The sequence below is a fragment of the Bos indicus genome, chromosome 2, assembly GCF_029378745.1.
Source record: "Bos indicus isolate NIAB-ARS_2022 breed Sahiwal x Tharparkar chromosome 2, NIAB-ARS_B.indTharparkar_mat_pri_1.0, whole genome shotgun sequence".
Taxonomy (NCBI): Eukaryota; Metazoa; Chordata; class Mammalia; order Artiodactyla; family Bovidae; genus Bos; species Bos indicus.
The window spans coordinates 71,190,939-71,208,663 of record NC_091761.1 but is presented as its reverse complement, the minus strand read 5'-3'; the positions used below and the strand labels follow the sequence as shown (position 1 = coordinate 71,208,663).

General features: G+C 47.8%; 1 protein-coding gene across 2 annotated transcripts in view; it reads left to right on the top strand.

The window, feature by feature from the left end:
• Positions 1-17,292, top strand: part of SCTR (secretin receptor) — a 75,080-nt gene extending 57,788 nt beyond the window's left edge. For both annotated transcript variants that reach the window (XM_070768920.1, XM_070768921.1), the window contains 6 exons: positions 3,264-3,324; positions 4,492-4,561; positions 7,985-8,076; positions 9,978-10,104; positions 15,740-15,781; positions 16,886-17,292. In XM_070768920.1, the coding sequence (XP_070625021.1) occupies positions 3,264-3,324; positions 4,492-4,561; positions 7,985-8,076; positions 9,978-10,104; positions 15,740-15,781; positions 16,886-17,035 (542 nt within the window). In that variant the 3' untranslated portion in view covers positions 17,036-17,292. The remainder of the gene's footprint in view (positions 1-3,263; positions 3,325-4,491; positions 4,562-7,984; positions 8,077-9,977; positions 10,105-15,739; positions 15,782-16,885) is intronic.
• Positions 17,293-17,725: the final 433 nt, after the last annotated feature.

Below are 17,725 nucleotides of genomic sequence, written 5' to 3'. Positions count from 1 at the left end.
ATCCTATACCTTGACTTCTTGTTTCCCTATCTTTGGTTTACTCTTTGGTTGTGTTGGAGTTCATCCTCTGGTATCTGTCTAACAGAGAATGCATGGAAGCTACATTCTTTTGCACTCCATATCTAAACATACCTTTTTTATTTTAAGTATATTTACTTATTTGGCTGTCAGGTCTTAGTTGCGGCATGTGGGATCCAGTTCCCTGACCAGGGATTGAAGCCTGGCCCGCTGCATGGGGAGGGAGAGTCTTAGCCCCTGGACCACCAGCGAAGTCCCTAAACATATCTTTGTTCAGCTTTCACACCTAACTTACAGTTTTCCTGGGCATAGAAATTAGGTTGAAAATTGTTTCCCCAGAATTTTGAAGGTCTTCTATTTTGGCATCTGGTGTTTTGGGACTTGCCATGTCATTCTGTTTCCCAAGGTTTTACTCACCTCTCTGTATAAGCTGCAGAATCTTCCCTCTGTCCCCTGTGATTTGTTTTCTTTTTTTCTTACTCTTTGATTGTGCCATGCAGGATGTGGAATCTTAGTTCCTCAACCAGGAATGGAACCTGTACCCCTTGCAGTGTAAGTGCAGAGTCTTTTTTTTAAAACCCTTGCCTGAAATCGACATGTACACACTGCTTTATTTATCTTTGGCCGTGCTGGGTCTTTGCTGCCACAGGCTTTCTCTAGTTGTGGAGAACTGGGGCTACTCTCTAGTTGCCCTCTGCAGGCTTCTCATTGTGGTGGCGTCTCTCGTTGTGGAGCAGGGGTTCTAAGCACACGAGCTTCAGTAGTTTCATTAGTTCTAGGCTTGAGGGCCCTCGAGAGTGCAGGCTTCAGCAGCTGTGGCTCTCGGGGTCTAGAGCGCAGGCTCAGTCTGCAGCTCTCAGGCTTAGCTGCTCCTCTGCAGGTGGAATCTTTCTGGACCAGGGATCAAACCCAGGCCCCCTGCATTGGCAGGTGGATTCTTATCCACTGCACCACCAGGAAAGTCCAGAAGCATGGGGTCTTAATCGCTGGACTGTCAGGGAAGTCCCTGTCCCTTGCATTTTGAAATGTCATAGGAATGTGCCCCCATGCAAGTCTGTTTTCATCCTTTTTGCTGGTGAGTGGCGGTCCTTTGATCTGGAGATCGCATCTGTCATTTCTTGGACAGTCTTCTTACACTGTCCCTTTGATCTTTTTTTTCCCTTTGGTTTTTATCCTCTCTTTCTGAAACTTTTAATCAGATGGTTCACATCCTGGAATTGACTTCTAATTTTCTCCTTTCTCTCCTCTTATTAATACTTTTCATTCCACACTTTGTGTTCTGGGCAATTCCTGGTCTTTATCTTCCAGACAATCTATGGAATTTTTTAAAGTCTTGATCATCATATATTTAGTTTCCAAGCCCTCTTCCTTGTTCTCTGAATGCTCCCTGTTTTCAACATCCTGTTTGTGTCTTGTAGAGGTAATCTTCCCTCTAATCTCTCTGATGATATTCCTTAGAATTGTTTTGTTCAAGTTCCTCCTACAGCCTGTATGGTCTATTTCCTCTGAGTTCCTTTTCTCTGCTTGTTTTGGTCTTTGTCTTTTATGTAACCAGCCTTCCTCAGATGTTGGTGACCTTGACCATTCATAATTAAGAATGAGTCACTTCAGTGTTGACTGAAGGCTGTCTGTGTGTGTGTGTGTGTGTGTGTGTGTCTGTGTGGGGTGGTGGTGGTGCTTGGGGGTTGGGTCACATCTCTCGTGGGAGACTGGGCTGGAAATGGCCACTGTGTTGGGGGTCCTCAGCATGGCTATCTACAGGCCCTTTTTCTAAGGCCGTTTGCTTCCTCCGGGAGGAATCCTTTCATCTCCCACCTGGGGTGGAGGTTGGAGGGCTGGAGTAGTGTAGAATCCTGGCTGCTGGAGGTCTGAAAACTGAGCAGCCTGGGGATGGGACTCTTCTCAGTTAGGGGATAGATAGGCATGTCCGTTAGAAATAGAATCTGAGTTATATTTTATATAACTAAAAATTTTCTAGTAACCACAGTAAAAAAAATCTAGTTTCACTAATTAGTGAAATTCAGTAGTGTATGTTATGTAACCCAATATAACCAAAATATCAACCTTTTAATGTATAATTTTTTAAATTGTTAATAACATATTTTACATTCTTTTATTCATGCCAGATCTTCCAAATCTGCTATCTTGTGCTTTTAGCACATCTCATCTGAGAGCAGCCACGTAGCAAGGGCTCAGAAGCCACACGTGGTGAGAGACAGCAGTACTGGGCAGCACAGGCGTAGACCAGCTCAGCTGAGAACCCCTCCCACCCTCTGCTGGGCCAGAGCCCCAGTCCTCCTTGGCTCAGTTGCCCCTGAGGATTCATTTCTGTTAGAGATGAACAGCTGACTATTTGGCTGTGGGAGGGTGGTTCTGACCACCTGGAGTGGTTACCTGCCTCCTGTCCAGACTTCCAAACCATCCCGCTGCCCACCCCCAGGCACAGAACAAGTGCCTTCTCAGAGGCACGCCCATGCAGCACTCATGCTTCAGCTTTCTCTGCTCTGGGACATCAGTCAGTTACTGCTCCTCTGCCAGCTGCCAGCTTCCTAAGTGTATTGACATCTCTCATCTGCTGTACCCTCCTTTTCCATTCTTTGGGCTTATAGGCTTGTAGCATTTTAATTTTTTACTGTCATTTTGAAGGGGTGTCAGTGAGAAACAGATAAATGTGTAACTTCAACTTAACATGTTCAACTAGAAGTCAGGAAATGTTCTTGTATTTTGTCTTTAAAATCCTTGTGTATTACAAGTCTCTAGTCTAAAATCTGTTTTTGTTTAAATGATGCCGATAGATTACATTATCAGTCAAATGGCTAAAGTTCTTACAAATCAATATTTGAATAGAACTGATTGTTCTCCTTTGGTCTTGTATCCCCTCACCAAATATCTCAGTTTGATAAAGGGGCTCCACCAGTGGCCTCCACAAGCTCGTGGTCCCCTCCCTTCTGCCCTGCAGCAGTCCTTCAGAGTGTGGCCCAAGCTTCCAGGATACCCCTGCCCCGAAGTGGCCTTCCCGATCTATCTGATCCTGCGTCAGTTCCCAAGGATTCCATGGCACCCTTGAAGCATGAAGCTGCTTATTTACACAGGATGGCAAGGAGGTTTCCATGGCAACTGGACCTCAGCATCTGCTCACTATCTGGCCTAGAGTCACCGATTGTCCTGTTTCTCATAAGGGTGTGGAAAATTGAGTCATCTCCCTTCTGCCTACCCACCCCCCCACCTTTATTTTTAACCCTCAGGTTCCCCAGCCATCTTTGTTGCTTCATGGGCTGTCACCAGGCACTTTCTGGAAGATGTTGGGTAAGCTATCGGATGGAGAGGTAACAGAGTATATTTTATATTGTCCAGTTCTTTCAATAGGATGGACCCTTCTCTGAAGCTGTTATCTAGGAGAGGCCTATGTCTCAGACCTGGAGCCGCAGGCGGGTTCTCTGCCGTGCAGGCTGCTGAGTACCCAGCTCTCCTGGATATGTGTTTTCAGATATGCTGAGCCACCCTTCTGCTGCCCGATCAGCTCTGTGCCTGACAAGAGCTGTGCTGCTCAGGGAGGAAGCTCTAAGGACCGACCTAGCTTTTCTCTTCCTGGCAGCTCCCTCCTCCTGTCCTCCCGACATGGGATGTCTGAGTCCTGCAGACTCAGGAGAACAGGAGAGTAGAAGCAGCTTTCAAATCCCTGATGGGTACAAAGAGATCTAGTCTCATTCTCTAAAGATTTGGCTCAGGATGAGCCTGAGGGCTACTGTGAGTGGGCTCACGGAAGGAAAGCTTGAAGGAAGCTGGGGAGGTGGTGAGACAGCATGGCCACATGGGAGGCCATGTTTCATCATGTAATGACACAGCCAGGCCATGACGGACGAGGTGTAAAAGTGTCTTGCTGTCCAAATTCAGTCTAAAATAATCCTTTAAAATGAATTAATTCTCTCTAAGAAAAATCTGGATTTTTAATTTTTCTAGAACAAATGGAAAGTTCTGTCAACATTCCCTAGGTCCCTTGTGGCAAAAATGAGCTGGACAGAGTTGTGGCCACCTTAGACCAAGCGCAGTCTGTCTATTTGCCAAGTCCCCCATGCTCCCAGCCCTGTGCCTGATGTCCCCAGGGCTGAGGTCACATGACACTCACCCAGGCGCTTCACTTCCTGACACTTCACCTGCCTGGCTGCTGTTGGCCACCACGCTCCCCAGTGATCTTGACCATGCACTTGGCTCTGGGGTCCAGAATCTTCCATCTCAGATCTGTGTGCTTTTGCTCCCTAGACACTCACTGGGCTTGCCTGGAGCCTGGACGCTCCCCAGCCCTGGCGGTGCTCTTGGCAGCAGAAGATGGTCAGTCCTAAGGGTGTTAAGCCCACTGTCTACAGGGGGCAGGACCACAACGTCCTCCTTCCTGCAAAGGGCACCTCTGAGAACAGGTCTCTTCTAGTCAGCCCAGCTCCCCACTCCTAGTCATACCTGGCTGTCCCTCCCTAGGTGCTGGGACATCAATGCCAACGCGTCTATCTGGTGGGTCATCCGAGGGCCTGTGATCCTCTCCATCCTGGTAAGTAGCTAGCCCCCCTAATCTGGCTCCAATGGGAGAGACCAGAACAGTGACAGGCTTGCAGGGTGGAGGGCCTTGGCAAAGCCAGCATTGCTGCCTCCAGGTGTATGGAGGAATAAACCAGAGTTTCCAGAGTCTGGGCAGCAGCAGGAGAGTCTAGGAGCCCTGCCCCCAGAGACTGCCAGAGGGGAGGAGAGCGAGTCCAGAGCAAAAGCTTGCCTTGGCCTTGTCTGCTGGGAGCAGCTTCAGTGTACCAAGTAGAGCTCCTTACTCAGAGTGGCTAGCTCAGGTCTCTTGAGATTCTGCCTCCACTGTTTCAGATGGTTGGATCTTGATCATTTTTAAAGCATTCTGTGGTTGAACTGGGCAGACTCACTGAGCCAGGATCATAGAGCGGGTAGCACCTGGGGAAAGCCAAGGCTGCTGTGGTCTTGGCCTCTGTGGTGTGGTGATATGACAGGGCGGGAGGGCAGGCCTGAAGAGTTGGCCCCAGGGGCGAGATTCAGGAGTGACTCTTAGACAGAGCAGTTCAGGGTGTCTCCACCTTTGCTCTCCTGTCAACCTGGGAGCCTTTTAAAAATACCAGTAGCAGAGATTCAGGCTCTCCTTGTCCTGGGGAGGGGCCTGGGCACTAGGCTTGGTTTTACGTTCCAAGGTGATTCTGCTCTGCAGTCCAGAGCCCTGTAGCTGAGCCTGTGGGTGTGGCTAAGGATAAGGAAGATCCATGGGGGCGCGCCCTGGGGCAGCCCTTTTCCTAAGTAATGTGCACAGTCTCAGAGGGATGCCAAGACTACAGAACCAGGTGACAGAAAGTGCCCTTACTAGGCTCACAGGAGGGTTAGACTGGGCAACAGCCCCCTCTTCCACTAGCTCGCTGGCTTTCCTTGTGTGGCTGGTTGAAGGGGCCATCCCATAACCACTTTCCTTTTTTTTTTTCAAAAATAGTAGAATTGGGGGGGAAAAAATAGTAAAATTTGGGACTTCCCTCATGGTCCAGTGGTTAAGACTTGGCGCTCCAAATGCAGGGGTCATGGGTTCAATCCCTGGTCGAGGAACCGAATATCCTGCATGCTGCATGGTGTGGCCAAAAACCAAACAAACGAAAAAGAGTAGAATTTTACACCATCCTCCCTATTATCTCAACTCACAACAGGAGAGCTAGAAATTGTAGAGAAATCTGAGTAGCAGCCATGATAGGCCACTGAGTAGCTCAGGAGAGCATAATGACTTATCCCTACTTCTGCTTCTCTTAGAGGGTATGAAGGTCATTCATTAATTTGGAACCACTCAGGGTAGGAGTTAGGGTTAGAAACGTAGTGTCTGATACGGTTGTAATGCACAGTTATCACCAGTACAGAGGGTGTCTAGTGCTTTAAACACAACTTTATTTTTGCTGCCCTGATACATTGCTACCCAAAATCACTTTATGTTAATAAATAAATAATTTGATTATAATTTTGATTAGGCCAACTTTAGCATAGTGTTTTCTAATCTGACTAAATTAAACTTTAAGGGATAGTGAAAGATACTAGGCTTTCATTTCCTATATACAGTCTTAATACACTGAAAACTGTATACTGAAATCTGCTATTATTTATCAAAAGTTGTTTTTTGTCAGCTTGTCACATGTAAATAATGTCTGAACATTTTTTATTAGCATAATAATATGGCATAAAAATATTGACTATTCTATCACTAATTATGTTATACAAAGAATGTGCTTGTTTTATGTTAAATCAAAATATATTCTCGCTTCTAAAATAATAGTAATAGAATTCATATAAAAGTGCAAAAATACAAAATGTATTTTTAAAAAAGGACTAAAATCACCCATATTTGTAGCACCTAGATGGACATTATGATGCTGTGCTTTTCTGTCCTGTAATTTTCTTTGAGTGCATGTACTTTTTCAAAATGCTTATTATAGTTTTGTGTCCTGGTTTGTTTTTTTTCCCTTAGCAGTAGATGTAAACTTTCCAATGTCACTTGAAATTATATGATCAACTGCTGTGCTATAGCTGCTAAATACTGAGCCAGTTTCCTTGCTATAATTCTGGGACTTTGACAGGCCAGCCCAGGAGAGCCCCAGGGCCCAGGCTGATTTCATGAGACTGTGGTCTCTCTAGTGATTGAGGATATTGGTGGGGGTGGGGGCATTCCTGATGCCAAGTATCTCTCTCCCAGCCTGTCACGGGGCCCAGAATTCCACTATTTAAGGTTCATTCTTGGGATAGTTAAAATTTTCCCTTTTGCTTTCAAATGCTTCCTATTAAATACAACTCAAAGGCAAAAAATAAAAGAGCCTTTGTTAGTTTATACCATGTACAGCTTACAGCAAGATCCACAAAGAGTGAGCTGAGAAGTGTCCTGACCAGGGATGCTGAGCTGGGGTCCTAGACATGCCACTAATCCTGTGTCTTCTGGCAAGTGGCCGTAGGCCCCCAGGCTACTCGTCTGAACAATGAGGGTGCCCGCCCAGTCAGTTCCACTGATCCCTGCTTCTGCAAAATGATTCTGGAGCTGGTGGGTGAGGGGAGGACAGAGGGTGCTATATGGGCAACCTCGTAGTGTGGCTGGCACTGGGCACTACTGGAGTGGGGCAAATGATGCCAAAAGCAACAGACTCTGGTCCCTGTCCTTTAGAAAGGCAGGATTGAATTGGCAGTTAATGGACACATACAGATGCTTGCACTTGGCCCCTTGCAAGTATTTCAAGTGCCCTTACAAGTAGCATCATCCCTAACTACAATAAATCAGGAAAAGGAGGTGATCAAGAAGGCTTCCTGGAGCTGGTGATTGAGCTGCAGAACGACTGTAAGTCTCTGAAGCAGTGGTTCTCAAAATGTGGTCTCTAAACTGGCAGCTTCACTGGGGACCTTGTTAAGAATGCAAATTCCCCTGTGGTCCAGTGGTTAGGACTCTGGGCCTTCACTGCCGAGGGCCTGGTCCCTGGTGGGGAAACCAAGATTCTGCAAGCTGCAGATAAAAGAAAGAAAGAAAGAAAAAAAAGCAAATTAAACCATAACTGTTGGGGGCGGAGCCCAGCAATCTGCACCTTAAACTTTGAGAACCTCTGCTTGTAAAGCCTTTGCTACTTGGGCATAGTCCAAGGCCCAGCTTTGGCATTCATTCCCTGGAGCTTGGTAGAAATGCTGGATCTCAGGCCTGCATTTTAATAAGATTCCAAACCATTCCAATTGTGAGTGATCCACCCTGCGACTGAGCAGACCTCAGAGCTCCTGCAGCCCAGGAGTGGAGGCTGAGCCATGGAAGACAGTGTGTTTCTCCAGGACTGGGTGTGCTGGAGGGCGTGACATGCCGTCTTGCTGTGGCTACACTGCCTTCCCTGCCTGGGGCTGGAGCCAGGAGAGGTGGCCGGAAAGCAGATCATCTTTAGCCTCACCTCTGTCTTGTGTTTTACAGATTAATTTCATCCTTTTTATAAACATTCTAAGAATCCTGATGAGAAAACTTAGAACTCAAGAAACAAGAGGAAATGAAGTGAACCATTATAAGTAAGTGGAAGGCAAAGACAGGCACTCAGTCAGCAGGCATTTATGGAACACCTACTGTTTACCCAGCTGGTGCTCGACATTATAGAGGTAGAGGAGGAGGAAGAACTGGGACCTCATCCTGGGGAGTTTACAGTGGGGTGGAGGGAAGGAGGGGTGGGTCCTTTCCTCTGCATAGAACTGCCCTGGAGATGGGGAGAAAAGAAATCTAAGCAGGACCCCTGTAGGCAAATATCTCATCCTTGGCACAAGGCTAGGGAGTCAGGGGCCCAAATTCAAGTTTTTATGGGGACGGTGGCTCTCCTTATCTGTGCGTTTTGCATCCAAGGATTCAACCAACCTTGGATTGCAGATTGCAAATATTTGGGGAAAAAAATCCGAATCAAAACATTTTCATTGTATGAGGTATTATAAGTAATCTACCCACTCCAGTGTTCTTGCCTGGAGAATCCCAGGGATGGGGGAGCCTGGTGGGCTGCCGTCTCTGGGGTCGCACAGAGTCGGACACCACTGAAGCGACTTAGCAGCAGCAGCAGCAGCAGAGATTATTTAAATATATGGGGCATGTGCATAGATTTAAGCAAATACCCCATTTCATATAAGCGACTTGAGCATCCAAGGATTTCATTGTCTGCAGAGGGTCTGGAGCCAATCCCCATGGGTGCCAAGGGTCGACTGTGTATTTTCCAGCTTTCACTATACCTTCACCAGATTTTCAAGATAATGTGATTCAAAAATACTTTAAAACCTTTGAGATGGTCAAGAAAGATGATGTATTAGTCTACTCAGGCTACCATAGCAAGACACCACTAAAGTGGTGACTTAAGTGGCTGACTTAAATAAGAGAAACTTAATTCCTCACTATTCTGGAGGCTAGAAGCCTAGGAATAAGGTGTTGGCAGATTTGAATTCTCTGGAGGCCTCACTCCTTGGCTTGTATACAGCCACTTTCTTGATGAGTCCTCACATGACCTTTTCTCTATACATGTGCAATCCCCATATCTCTTCTTAAAAGGACACCAGTTGATTAGACTACAGTCCCACCCTGATGGCCTCATTTAAACTTCATCACCTCTTCATAGTCCCTATCTGCATATACAGTCACATTCTGAGGTAATAGGGGTTAGTTAGAGCTTCAACTTAAAATTTTTTTTGTGGGGAGGGGGATACAGTTCAGCCCATGACAAATGTTAAAGATAAATCAGTGTCCACCAGAGGCTTTCTCTGTGATGTTCTGGGTTCTCAGAATCTGGCAGAGGCATGGATGACTTGGTGACAGATTTTCCTATGGTATCTTTAGAGCAGTGGCTCTGAAGTAGGGTCATGCTGGGGATCAAGAATAAAGTTGCCAGATAAAATACAGGATGCCCAGTTTAATCCGAGGCTTGGATAAATAGCTAATAGTTTTTTTTGGTACCTACACCAAAAAAAAAAAAAAAAAAAAAACCAACAACTATCTGTTGCTTATCTGAAATTCAAATTGAACTGGGCATCCTGTATTTTTGTTTGCTAAATTTGGCAACCTACCCTGGGAAGAAAATAAAAGAGCTTCTCCTTACAGATATTCATTATCCAACAAATGAGAATGGTGGCTTTGCTAATAATATGTTAGACAGTGTGTGATATCTTAATAGTAACATATGCACATATGTTATAGCGTTATTCCTGTGGCTATGGGTTCAAAGCATTTTACTGATAAGGTTGCATAATCCAAGAGTTTGGAGAGTGGCCATGGACTGATAAGTATTGAATCCAGGTACAGGGTATGTGGGAGCTGAAGATTTTCCATAATGAAAGTTAAACAAGCAGTGGGGACACCGTGGCAGAGCCTCCTGCAGTCAGGCAAGATGGGGGTGCTTGTGGGTGTGGGGTTGCCCGAGACTGCAGTGCCTCTGTGTCCCCAGGCGTCTGGCCAAGTCCACCCTCCTGCTGATCCCCCTCTTTGGAATCCACTACATCATCTTCGCCTTCTCCCCCGAGGATGCCATGGAGATCCAGCTGTTTTTTGAATTGGCCCTTGGCTCATTCCAGGTAAGCTCCAGGGACGGCAACTTTAAGGTGAAAGGAGGCATTCTTTCTCCTTAGAGAGGCCAAAACCCAGATCTTCCCGAAGGCAGAGGAGTGCCTCATCTGGCAGAGACCCAAGAGAGGCAGGGGCAGGACCTCACTGTGCTGTGTGACCCTCAGTGGGTCCCAAGTTCCCCACCAGTCACGTGTCATATGGGGGTGGGAGATGCAACTCAGGAGAGAGAGGCTGACTCCAGGGAGGATAGAAGGGAATGTAACCCTGGTGCACTAGCTCACACAGCTCTCGGTAGTTAGAGACAATGCAAGCACTGAGGGCTTGAGCTGAGCCATCACGGAGTGGAGGGGGCAAGAAGATGAGCATAGCGGAAGAGGAGGGTGGGGTGGAAGGCGGTGTAGAAGAATATCCTCATCTGCACACTGGGAAGTCCATAAAAAGCCCCAAGCTGAAAAATCCAGAAGTAACCACATCAGCACATTATGCCGAATCAGTCAGGAGAGTTCCAAGTCTGAGGAACAGGAAACAGGGGCAAGGAGGTCAGGAGGCTAGTTTTTTTTTCTTTTCTTTTTGTTTTGGCGACAAGAGACATTTGACTCTCTGAAACAAATTACATACACAATTTACTAAAAATAAAAACCAACTTTAAAAAAAGGGGAAAAAGGGGAGAGGAGAAACGACATACCTACTAATTCAACAAGATGGTGTAGTTAAAAAATATAGTAAACCTATTTGGTCAGAAGGGACTTTTAACATGAATCCCAAACTTCACAATGTTGTTTATTTACTCATAACTATCTCCTTCCAAAAATAATATGATGTAGCTTTCAGAGAAAACATACAAAGGACAAAAAATAAGCAGATGAGGGATCAGTGAATAAAGGAAGTAAAGCCAAAATTGAGTTCATACACAGAAACAAATTTGATGAAGTTCTCTAAAGAGGGGAGAAGTGTGTCATAAATTTTGGTCTGGAGCTTCCCAGTAGCCAAAGCAGAGGCAGAAACACACTCTGTTTCTGTTTCAAGACTTAGATGTAAGCAGCCTGGTTCCCAGGGAAAACCTAGAATTATAGTTTTGGGGCCTGAGAGAAATCTCTCCCAGTGGGTTTTCCTGAAGAAGCCAGCTTGTCATCAACACACAGACCATCCACAGAGACTTCCTCACCTGGGAAGGCCTTGACCTCAGGGTGAGGCTGGGTGCCTCCCTCATTCCTGGAGTTCTGTTCAGGACAGGGTGTGCCCAGGGTCATCTCCCCCTGTCTTGCTCAGGTTCCAGGGAAGACACATCACTGGGAACGCATTCCTGAGTGCAGTCTGGCCCTAACCCCTGCCTGCAGACCCCACCCCAGGGCTGTCCCGCTGCACTCTTCTGAGCCTCTTCTCTGCCCAAAGACTCTTGCCGGCACCCCAGACCCCTGGAGACCTAGTCTCTGTGTATAATCCATGAGCTTTTTCTCTGGATCAGGAAGTTTCCGTGTAACATGGGGGAAGGTTGGGCTCACTATGGCCCTTTTTATCAGGTGGGCGGGGCTGTCCAAAGATGGGTGGAAGGTCTTGACCCAGCTGACAGAATTGGGTAGTGACCCCAATGAGAACCTGGAGACCCAGGACTGCATAGATGAGGACTTCCTGTCTCTGGAACTAGGCTTGTGGCTAGGGCTGCAGACTACACCCAATGGAAGGCCATTTGGCTCCTCTCTGGGGACGTGCTTATTAACAGAAAACCAAAAGTACTTTCCTAAATGTTCCCATAGGAATGTTTTAGTTCAGTTCAGTTCAGTCGCTCAGTCATGTCTGACTATTTGTGACCCTACGGACTGCAGCATGCCAGGCTTCCCTGTCCATCACCAACTCCCAGAGCTTACTCAGACTCATGTCTATTGAGTCGGTGATGCCATCCAACCATCTCATCCTCTGTCATCCCCTTCTCCTCCTGCTTCAACCTTTTCCAGCATCAGGGTCTTTTCAGATGAGTCAGTTCTTCGCATCAGGTGGCCAATGTCTTAGAATTTCAGCTTCAGCATCAGTCCTTCCAATGAAAATTCAGGACTGATTTCCTTTAGGATTGACTGGTTGGATCTCCTTGCAGTCCAAGGGACTCTCAAGAGTCTTCTCCAATACCACAGTTCAAAAGCATCAATTCTTCGGCGCTCAGCTTTCTTCATAGTCCAACTCTCACATCCATACATGACTACTGGAAAAACCATAGCTTTGACTAGATGGACCTTTGTTGGAAAAGTAATGTCTATGCTTTTTAATATGCTGTCTAGGTTGGTCATAGCTTTTTTTCCAAGGAGCAAGCATCTTTTAATTTCATGGCTGCAGTTACCACCTGCAGTGATTTTGGATCCCCCCAAAATAAAGTCTGTCACTGTTTCCATTGTTTCCCCATCTATTTGCCATGAAATGATGGGACAGGATGCCATGATTTCAGTTTTCTGAATATTGAGTTTTAAGCCAGCTTTTAAACTCTCCGCTTTCACTTTCATCAAGAGGCTGTTTAGTTCTTCTTCGCTTTCTGCCAAAAGGGTGGTGTCATCTGCATATCTGAGGTTATTGATGTTTTTCCCAGAAATCTTGATTCCAGCTTGTGCTTTATTCCAGCCCATAGGAATGTTTACAAAGAAAAAAAAGATCTTTAAGGGTGTTTTTTTAAAAAAAAAAAAGAACCACTGTTCAAATACAAACATATATATCATTTTATTATATTTTATACATATATAGTGATATAATAAATATTTTTTAAATTCTGTATTATGGAAATTTTTTCCACATACAAAAGTCAAATGAGCAATATAATGAACCTGCATATAGCCCTTACCCTTCTGTGACCTGTCCTATTTCACCTCCATCCACTCCCCATCTCTCATCATTTTAAGCAAACTCAAGCCATCATGTTATTTCAAACGTAAACATTTTAGTATATACTTTCTGAAAGACAAGAACTTAAAGGACACACGCAGAACCACAATACCATTATCACCGTCATATATTTCTAAAGACTGAAGTTTATTAGGGGCTTCCCTGGTGGCTGACAGTAAAAAATCCGCCTGTAGTACAGTAGATCTGGGTTCGTTCCCTGAGTTGAGACAATCTTCTGAAGAAGGGAATGGCTACCCACTCTAACAGTGTTGCCTGGAGAACCCCATGGACAGAGGAGCCCGACAGGCTACAGTCCACGGGGTTGCAGAGTCAGTTCCTCCTAATTATAGAAATACTTGCTTACTGAGGAAAATTTGGAAGTAAGGAGAAGTTAAAATAGAAAGGCAAATTCATCCAAACTCTTACAACCCAATGTAATAACCTCTGTTAAAATGGTGTGTTTATTTCTAAGTCTCCTTTCTATCCAAGAAGACATATACATGTACACACACTTACACACATGTAATTGAGATCATGATGTATGGTTTTTTAACCCTCCTTGTTATATTTAATTCTCTATCATTCCATCATGAAGATTTTTCCAGCTCACTAAAATTCTTCAGAGACTGCATTTGTAATGACTGTATAAAACTGGTATTTCCTAAACTTGTTGGCTGTGGGAGGCCACCCTCTACTTACCTGGGGCACATCTAACCTGCCCTCACCCAGGGCTCCGGCCCTCACTTGAGCAGAGAGACTGTGTCTCAGCATCTCTGATGCTGGGCAACCCCGGTCCAGTGAGGGGCAGCAGCCTGACCTCCAGCTCCAGGCCCACCAAAACCTGTGACTCAAGTCCCTCACCTGGAAGCAGGGATCCTCCCTGCCTACCTTCCAGAGATCTGGCAAGAATTAAGTGAAGCACCTGGAACCCAGAAGCCATGATTACATAGGCTAAGCTGTGGCCCAAATCCAGCTCTGGTTTATTGCAAAGCCTGCCTTTCACACTCTCTGACAGCAACTCCTAGTCATTGATGCCCATTTGAACCATCTGGGGCTCTTTCAGAGCTGCTGCTGGCCCCACCCCAGACATTCGGATTTGGGGCACACAGTGCACCTGGGCCAGAACTCCCCAGTGATCCTCGTGTGCAGCCAAACGGAAACCACTGCCCTGAGTACATGTTCCTGCCCCACCCCCATAGTCCCCGTTTTGTGTGACATCATCCATGTCTGAGACAACAGAGCAGATCCTTCCAATTTGTCTCTAAAACTCTTGTTAGAATGCCGGGATCCCAGAGCAGTTCCGTGTATGAAACCCACTATAAAGGGGCTGGTTCATCCCTCTTTGGAGTCCCGTCCATGTCTTAAGTAGCCAGGAGCAGGCCTGGTTGGCACTGGGAGGAGGGGTTGGGCTACCTGCAGTCAGGGCTGTGGTACCCAGGCCTCTGTGGGGCAGGGTGCTCACCAGCCGAGGAGGCCTGAGGGCAGAGCCTATTAGGAAGGGCAGGCTGGCCTTCGAGGGTCCTTAGGTGAGCTGGACATCCAGACTGCTAGACCCTGTTCAAAGCTCATTGTTCCATACAAGACTTAGGCCTCAAATCCCGCATCTCAGCCTGGAGTCCCTGCCTGGGGGGCTCCATACCAGGATTCTGGGGATCCCATTGGGAAAAGAGGAGTCTGGATGCTGGAGAGGGAGGGTCCTGATAGGCACGATGCCCACCCCACCAGGGAACTTAAAAGCAAACGTAGCCCTGAGGCCTCTGACCTTGGAGATGTGAGTGGGGAGTCAGGCCTCCTGTTCGCTGGCTGAGACCTGCACTTGAGCTCTGTCAGACTTCAGTTGCATTAAGCAGAAGTTGCTAACTCAGCCGCAGGGACCAGGCAGGTCACTGGACTTAATAAGGGAGGCCTTCCAGGAGAAGCAGGGCTTGGTGACACCTGAGGCACGCCCATCCTGCCTGGAGCTGAGTAGGTGGAGCAGCCATGTGAACCCCTGGGCCTGGGTGGGCTCGTTTGCAGGACCAGCTGGAAATCTGGAGAGGTTTAAACAGGGATAGCTACTCAGATAGAAAGACAAATCTGTGACTGTGTGGTCAGAGCAGAGCTCTGGGCGGGATGGACAAGTCTCACATTCCACCGCTCCCTGCTTCTCCCAGATGGCCCACCTTACTAATTCCCATGACCTGCCTGGTCACCGAGGTTGAGTTAGCAGCCTCTATTCAGTGTAACGGAGAAGGCAATTGCAACCCACTCCAGTACTCTTGCCTGGAAAATCCCATGGACGGAGGAGCCTGGTAGGCTGCAGTCCATAGGGTCACTAAGAGTCGGACACGACTGAGCTACTTCACTTTTCACTTTCCTGCCTTGGAGAAGGAAATGGCAACCCACTCCAGTGTTCTTGCCTGGAGAATCCCAGGGATGGCAGAGCCTGGTGGGCTGCTGCTGTCTATGGGGTTGCACAGAGTCGGACACGACTGAAGCAACTTAGCAGCAGCAGCATTTAATGTAACTGACACCACCCTGGCGCAGGGCAACTCCCTGGACCTGGGGTCATTTTTGCCCCCAAGAGTCTCAGTCTGTGTGGGTGATGCCAGCACAGCTGGGTGCACTGCAAGGCCAGAAGAGGAAGCCCCTATTCCCTCTGGGGTAGCAGAAATGTGGGAAGGCTCTGGAATAGTCATGGGGAGAAGTGAGCCTGGGGCTGGTGATGAAAGGACCCCAGGGGACTAGGAGGCCGAATGCTGGAGCCCCGCACCAATCCCGTTGCCCCTGCTTCCTCCGCAGGGCCTGGTGGTGGCCGTCCTCTACTGCTTCCTCAATGGGGAGGTGAGTGTTCTAGGGTTGCTCTGCTGCCTGGGGAGCTCCCTTGTCATTGGATTGTGGTTCAGAAGGGCCACCTGGAAAGGGTGGCAGGGAGCGGGGTATGGTGTGGGTGGGGGAGACCAGGGCCTCCTGGCTCAAAATCTGTCTTCCAGGAGTCTGAGCTCACTTAACGGGAGCAACAGAATCACCCAGAGGCCTCGTTAAAACAACTGCTGGGTCCTACCTTGTTTCTAAACAGGCAAAAATGCATCCCTTAGGTCTGGGCTGGAGGCTGAGAATGTTTTAACAGGCACTCCAGGTGATTCTAACCCTCCAGCAAATTCAGGAAATGGAAAGTGCAGGCACCCCAACCCTAACAGAGGCTGCTGACTGCTGGTTGCCTGATAAGTGACCTCTGTCACTGCCCTGATCTGGGCCTCAGGCTTCCCATCTGTAAAGAGAGTAACTCTGGTGAAATGTCTGCCCCTCCGTCCTCAGAGACCTCCAAAGAGTGTGACTGCTGAGCAGGGTTGGGGGAGCTGCACACTTAACTTTCAGTCTCTGCGCTTGCCCAGAGCATCTGGGTCGGATCAGGAGGCTCCTGGCACAGAGGCCGTGCAGTTGACATTAGTTGAACATGGTACTGCATGCAAACAAACCCTTCCTGTGGCTGTCAATCATCTGGTTCACCCCACTTGAATGGGAGTAGCCTCTGATTTTTTTCCAAAAGTCAAGCATCAAACCTAGCCCCAAATGCTTTGCTGCTGCAGCTGGGGGTTGTAAAGGGAATTCCAAAGAGTAGCCCCCTGGTCCCTAGATGAGTTCTGAGCTACAGTGGCTTCATGTGGACGTGTCCAATTGTCCCAGGTGACCATCTGGAGATTGTGGAACGATCACAGGCCCCTTCTGCAGGATAGGTTTGCTGAGGTTGCTGGAGAAAGGTCCCAAGGGAAAGGGGCCCCTCAGTATCTATGGATGTCAGGGCTGAAAATGGTAAATCTGAGTGGAGGGGAAAGCATGCCCTCCGGGCAGGAGTGGCAGAGCCTGTGCTGAGGCCCCAGTGGAAAAAGCAGGACTCGGACAAAGATCGCCCTTCCCTCCTGACTGACTCCTGGTCTCCGGGGGCAGGTGCAGCTGGAAGTTCAGAAGAAGTGGCGGCAGTGGCACCTCCGTGAGCTCCCATTGCGGCCCGTGGCCCCCAGCTCCTCCTTCAGCAACGGCATCAAGGCCAGCACCTCGGAGCAGAGTCGGGCCACCCATAGGACCAGTGTCATCTGAGGCTGGTCACCCTAGGTCCTGAGGGCTGACCACTGCAGTAGGAGAGCCTGCCTTTCTGCCGGATGCCGTGTGGTCTCTCCAGTGACTATTACACCCCTCCTCCTGGCCTTGGGGTGGGGTTGTGGTGATGATTCCTCAGAACTGATTGGGCCTGGGACAGCAAAAGGGCCTGGGATTCAGATCTGTTGAGTTTCCTGGAAAGAGTAGTTCAGGGGTCCCAGGAGAGGGCAGGGAAATAAATGGTAACTGGGATGAGACTTGGTATTTGTCAGTCTTCTTGTCCTTGAGACGCAAGGTGGAGGATGATGTCCCTTGCTACTTTCTGGAGAAGGGGGCTTCCCTGACCTCCCTGCTCCAGTTTTCAGGAATAAGCTTAGAAGCCCAGTGAACCGGAAGATAGTGAGGAATAATGAAGCCTGGTGTGCTGCAGTCCATGGGGTCATAAAGAATCAGACATGACTTAGCAACTCAACAATAACCAGTGAACCAGAGAAATTGGCCTTGCCCTTGGCCTCCCCAGCCCTCATTGCAACTCACCCATCCAGCTCTTACCCCGGGGCCTTCAAGACAACTCGATGAAGTTGCAGGGAACCTTTTAATGACCCTAACAAGGGATGAGGCACCCTGTTATTCCTGCTTTCAGTTATCTTTGGTAATGGTGGTTTAGACACTAAGTCATGTCTGACTCTT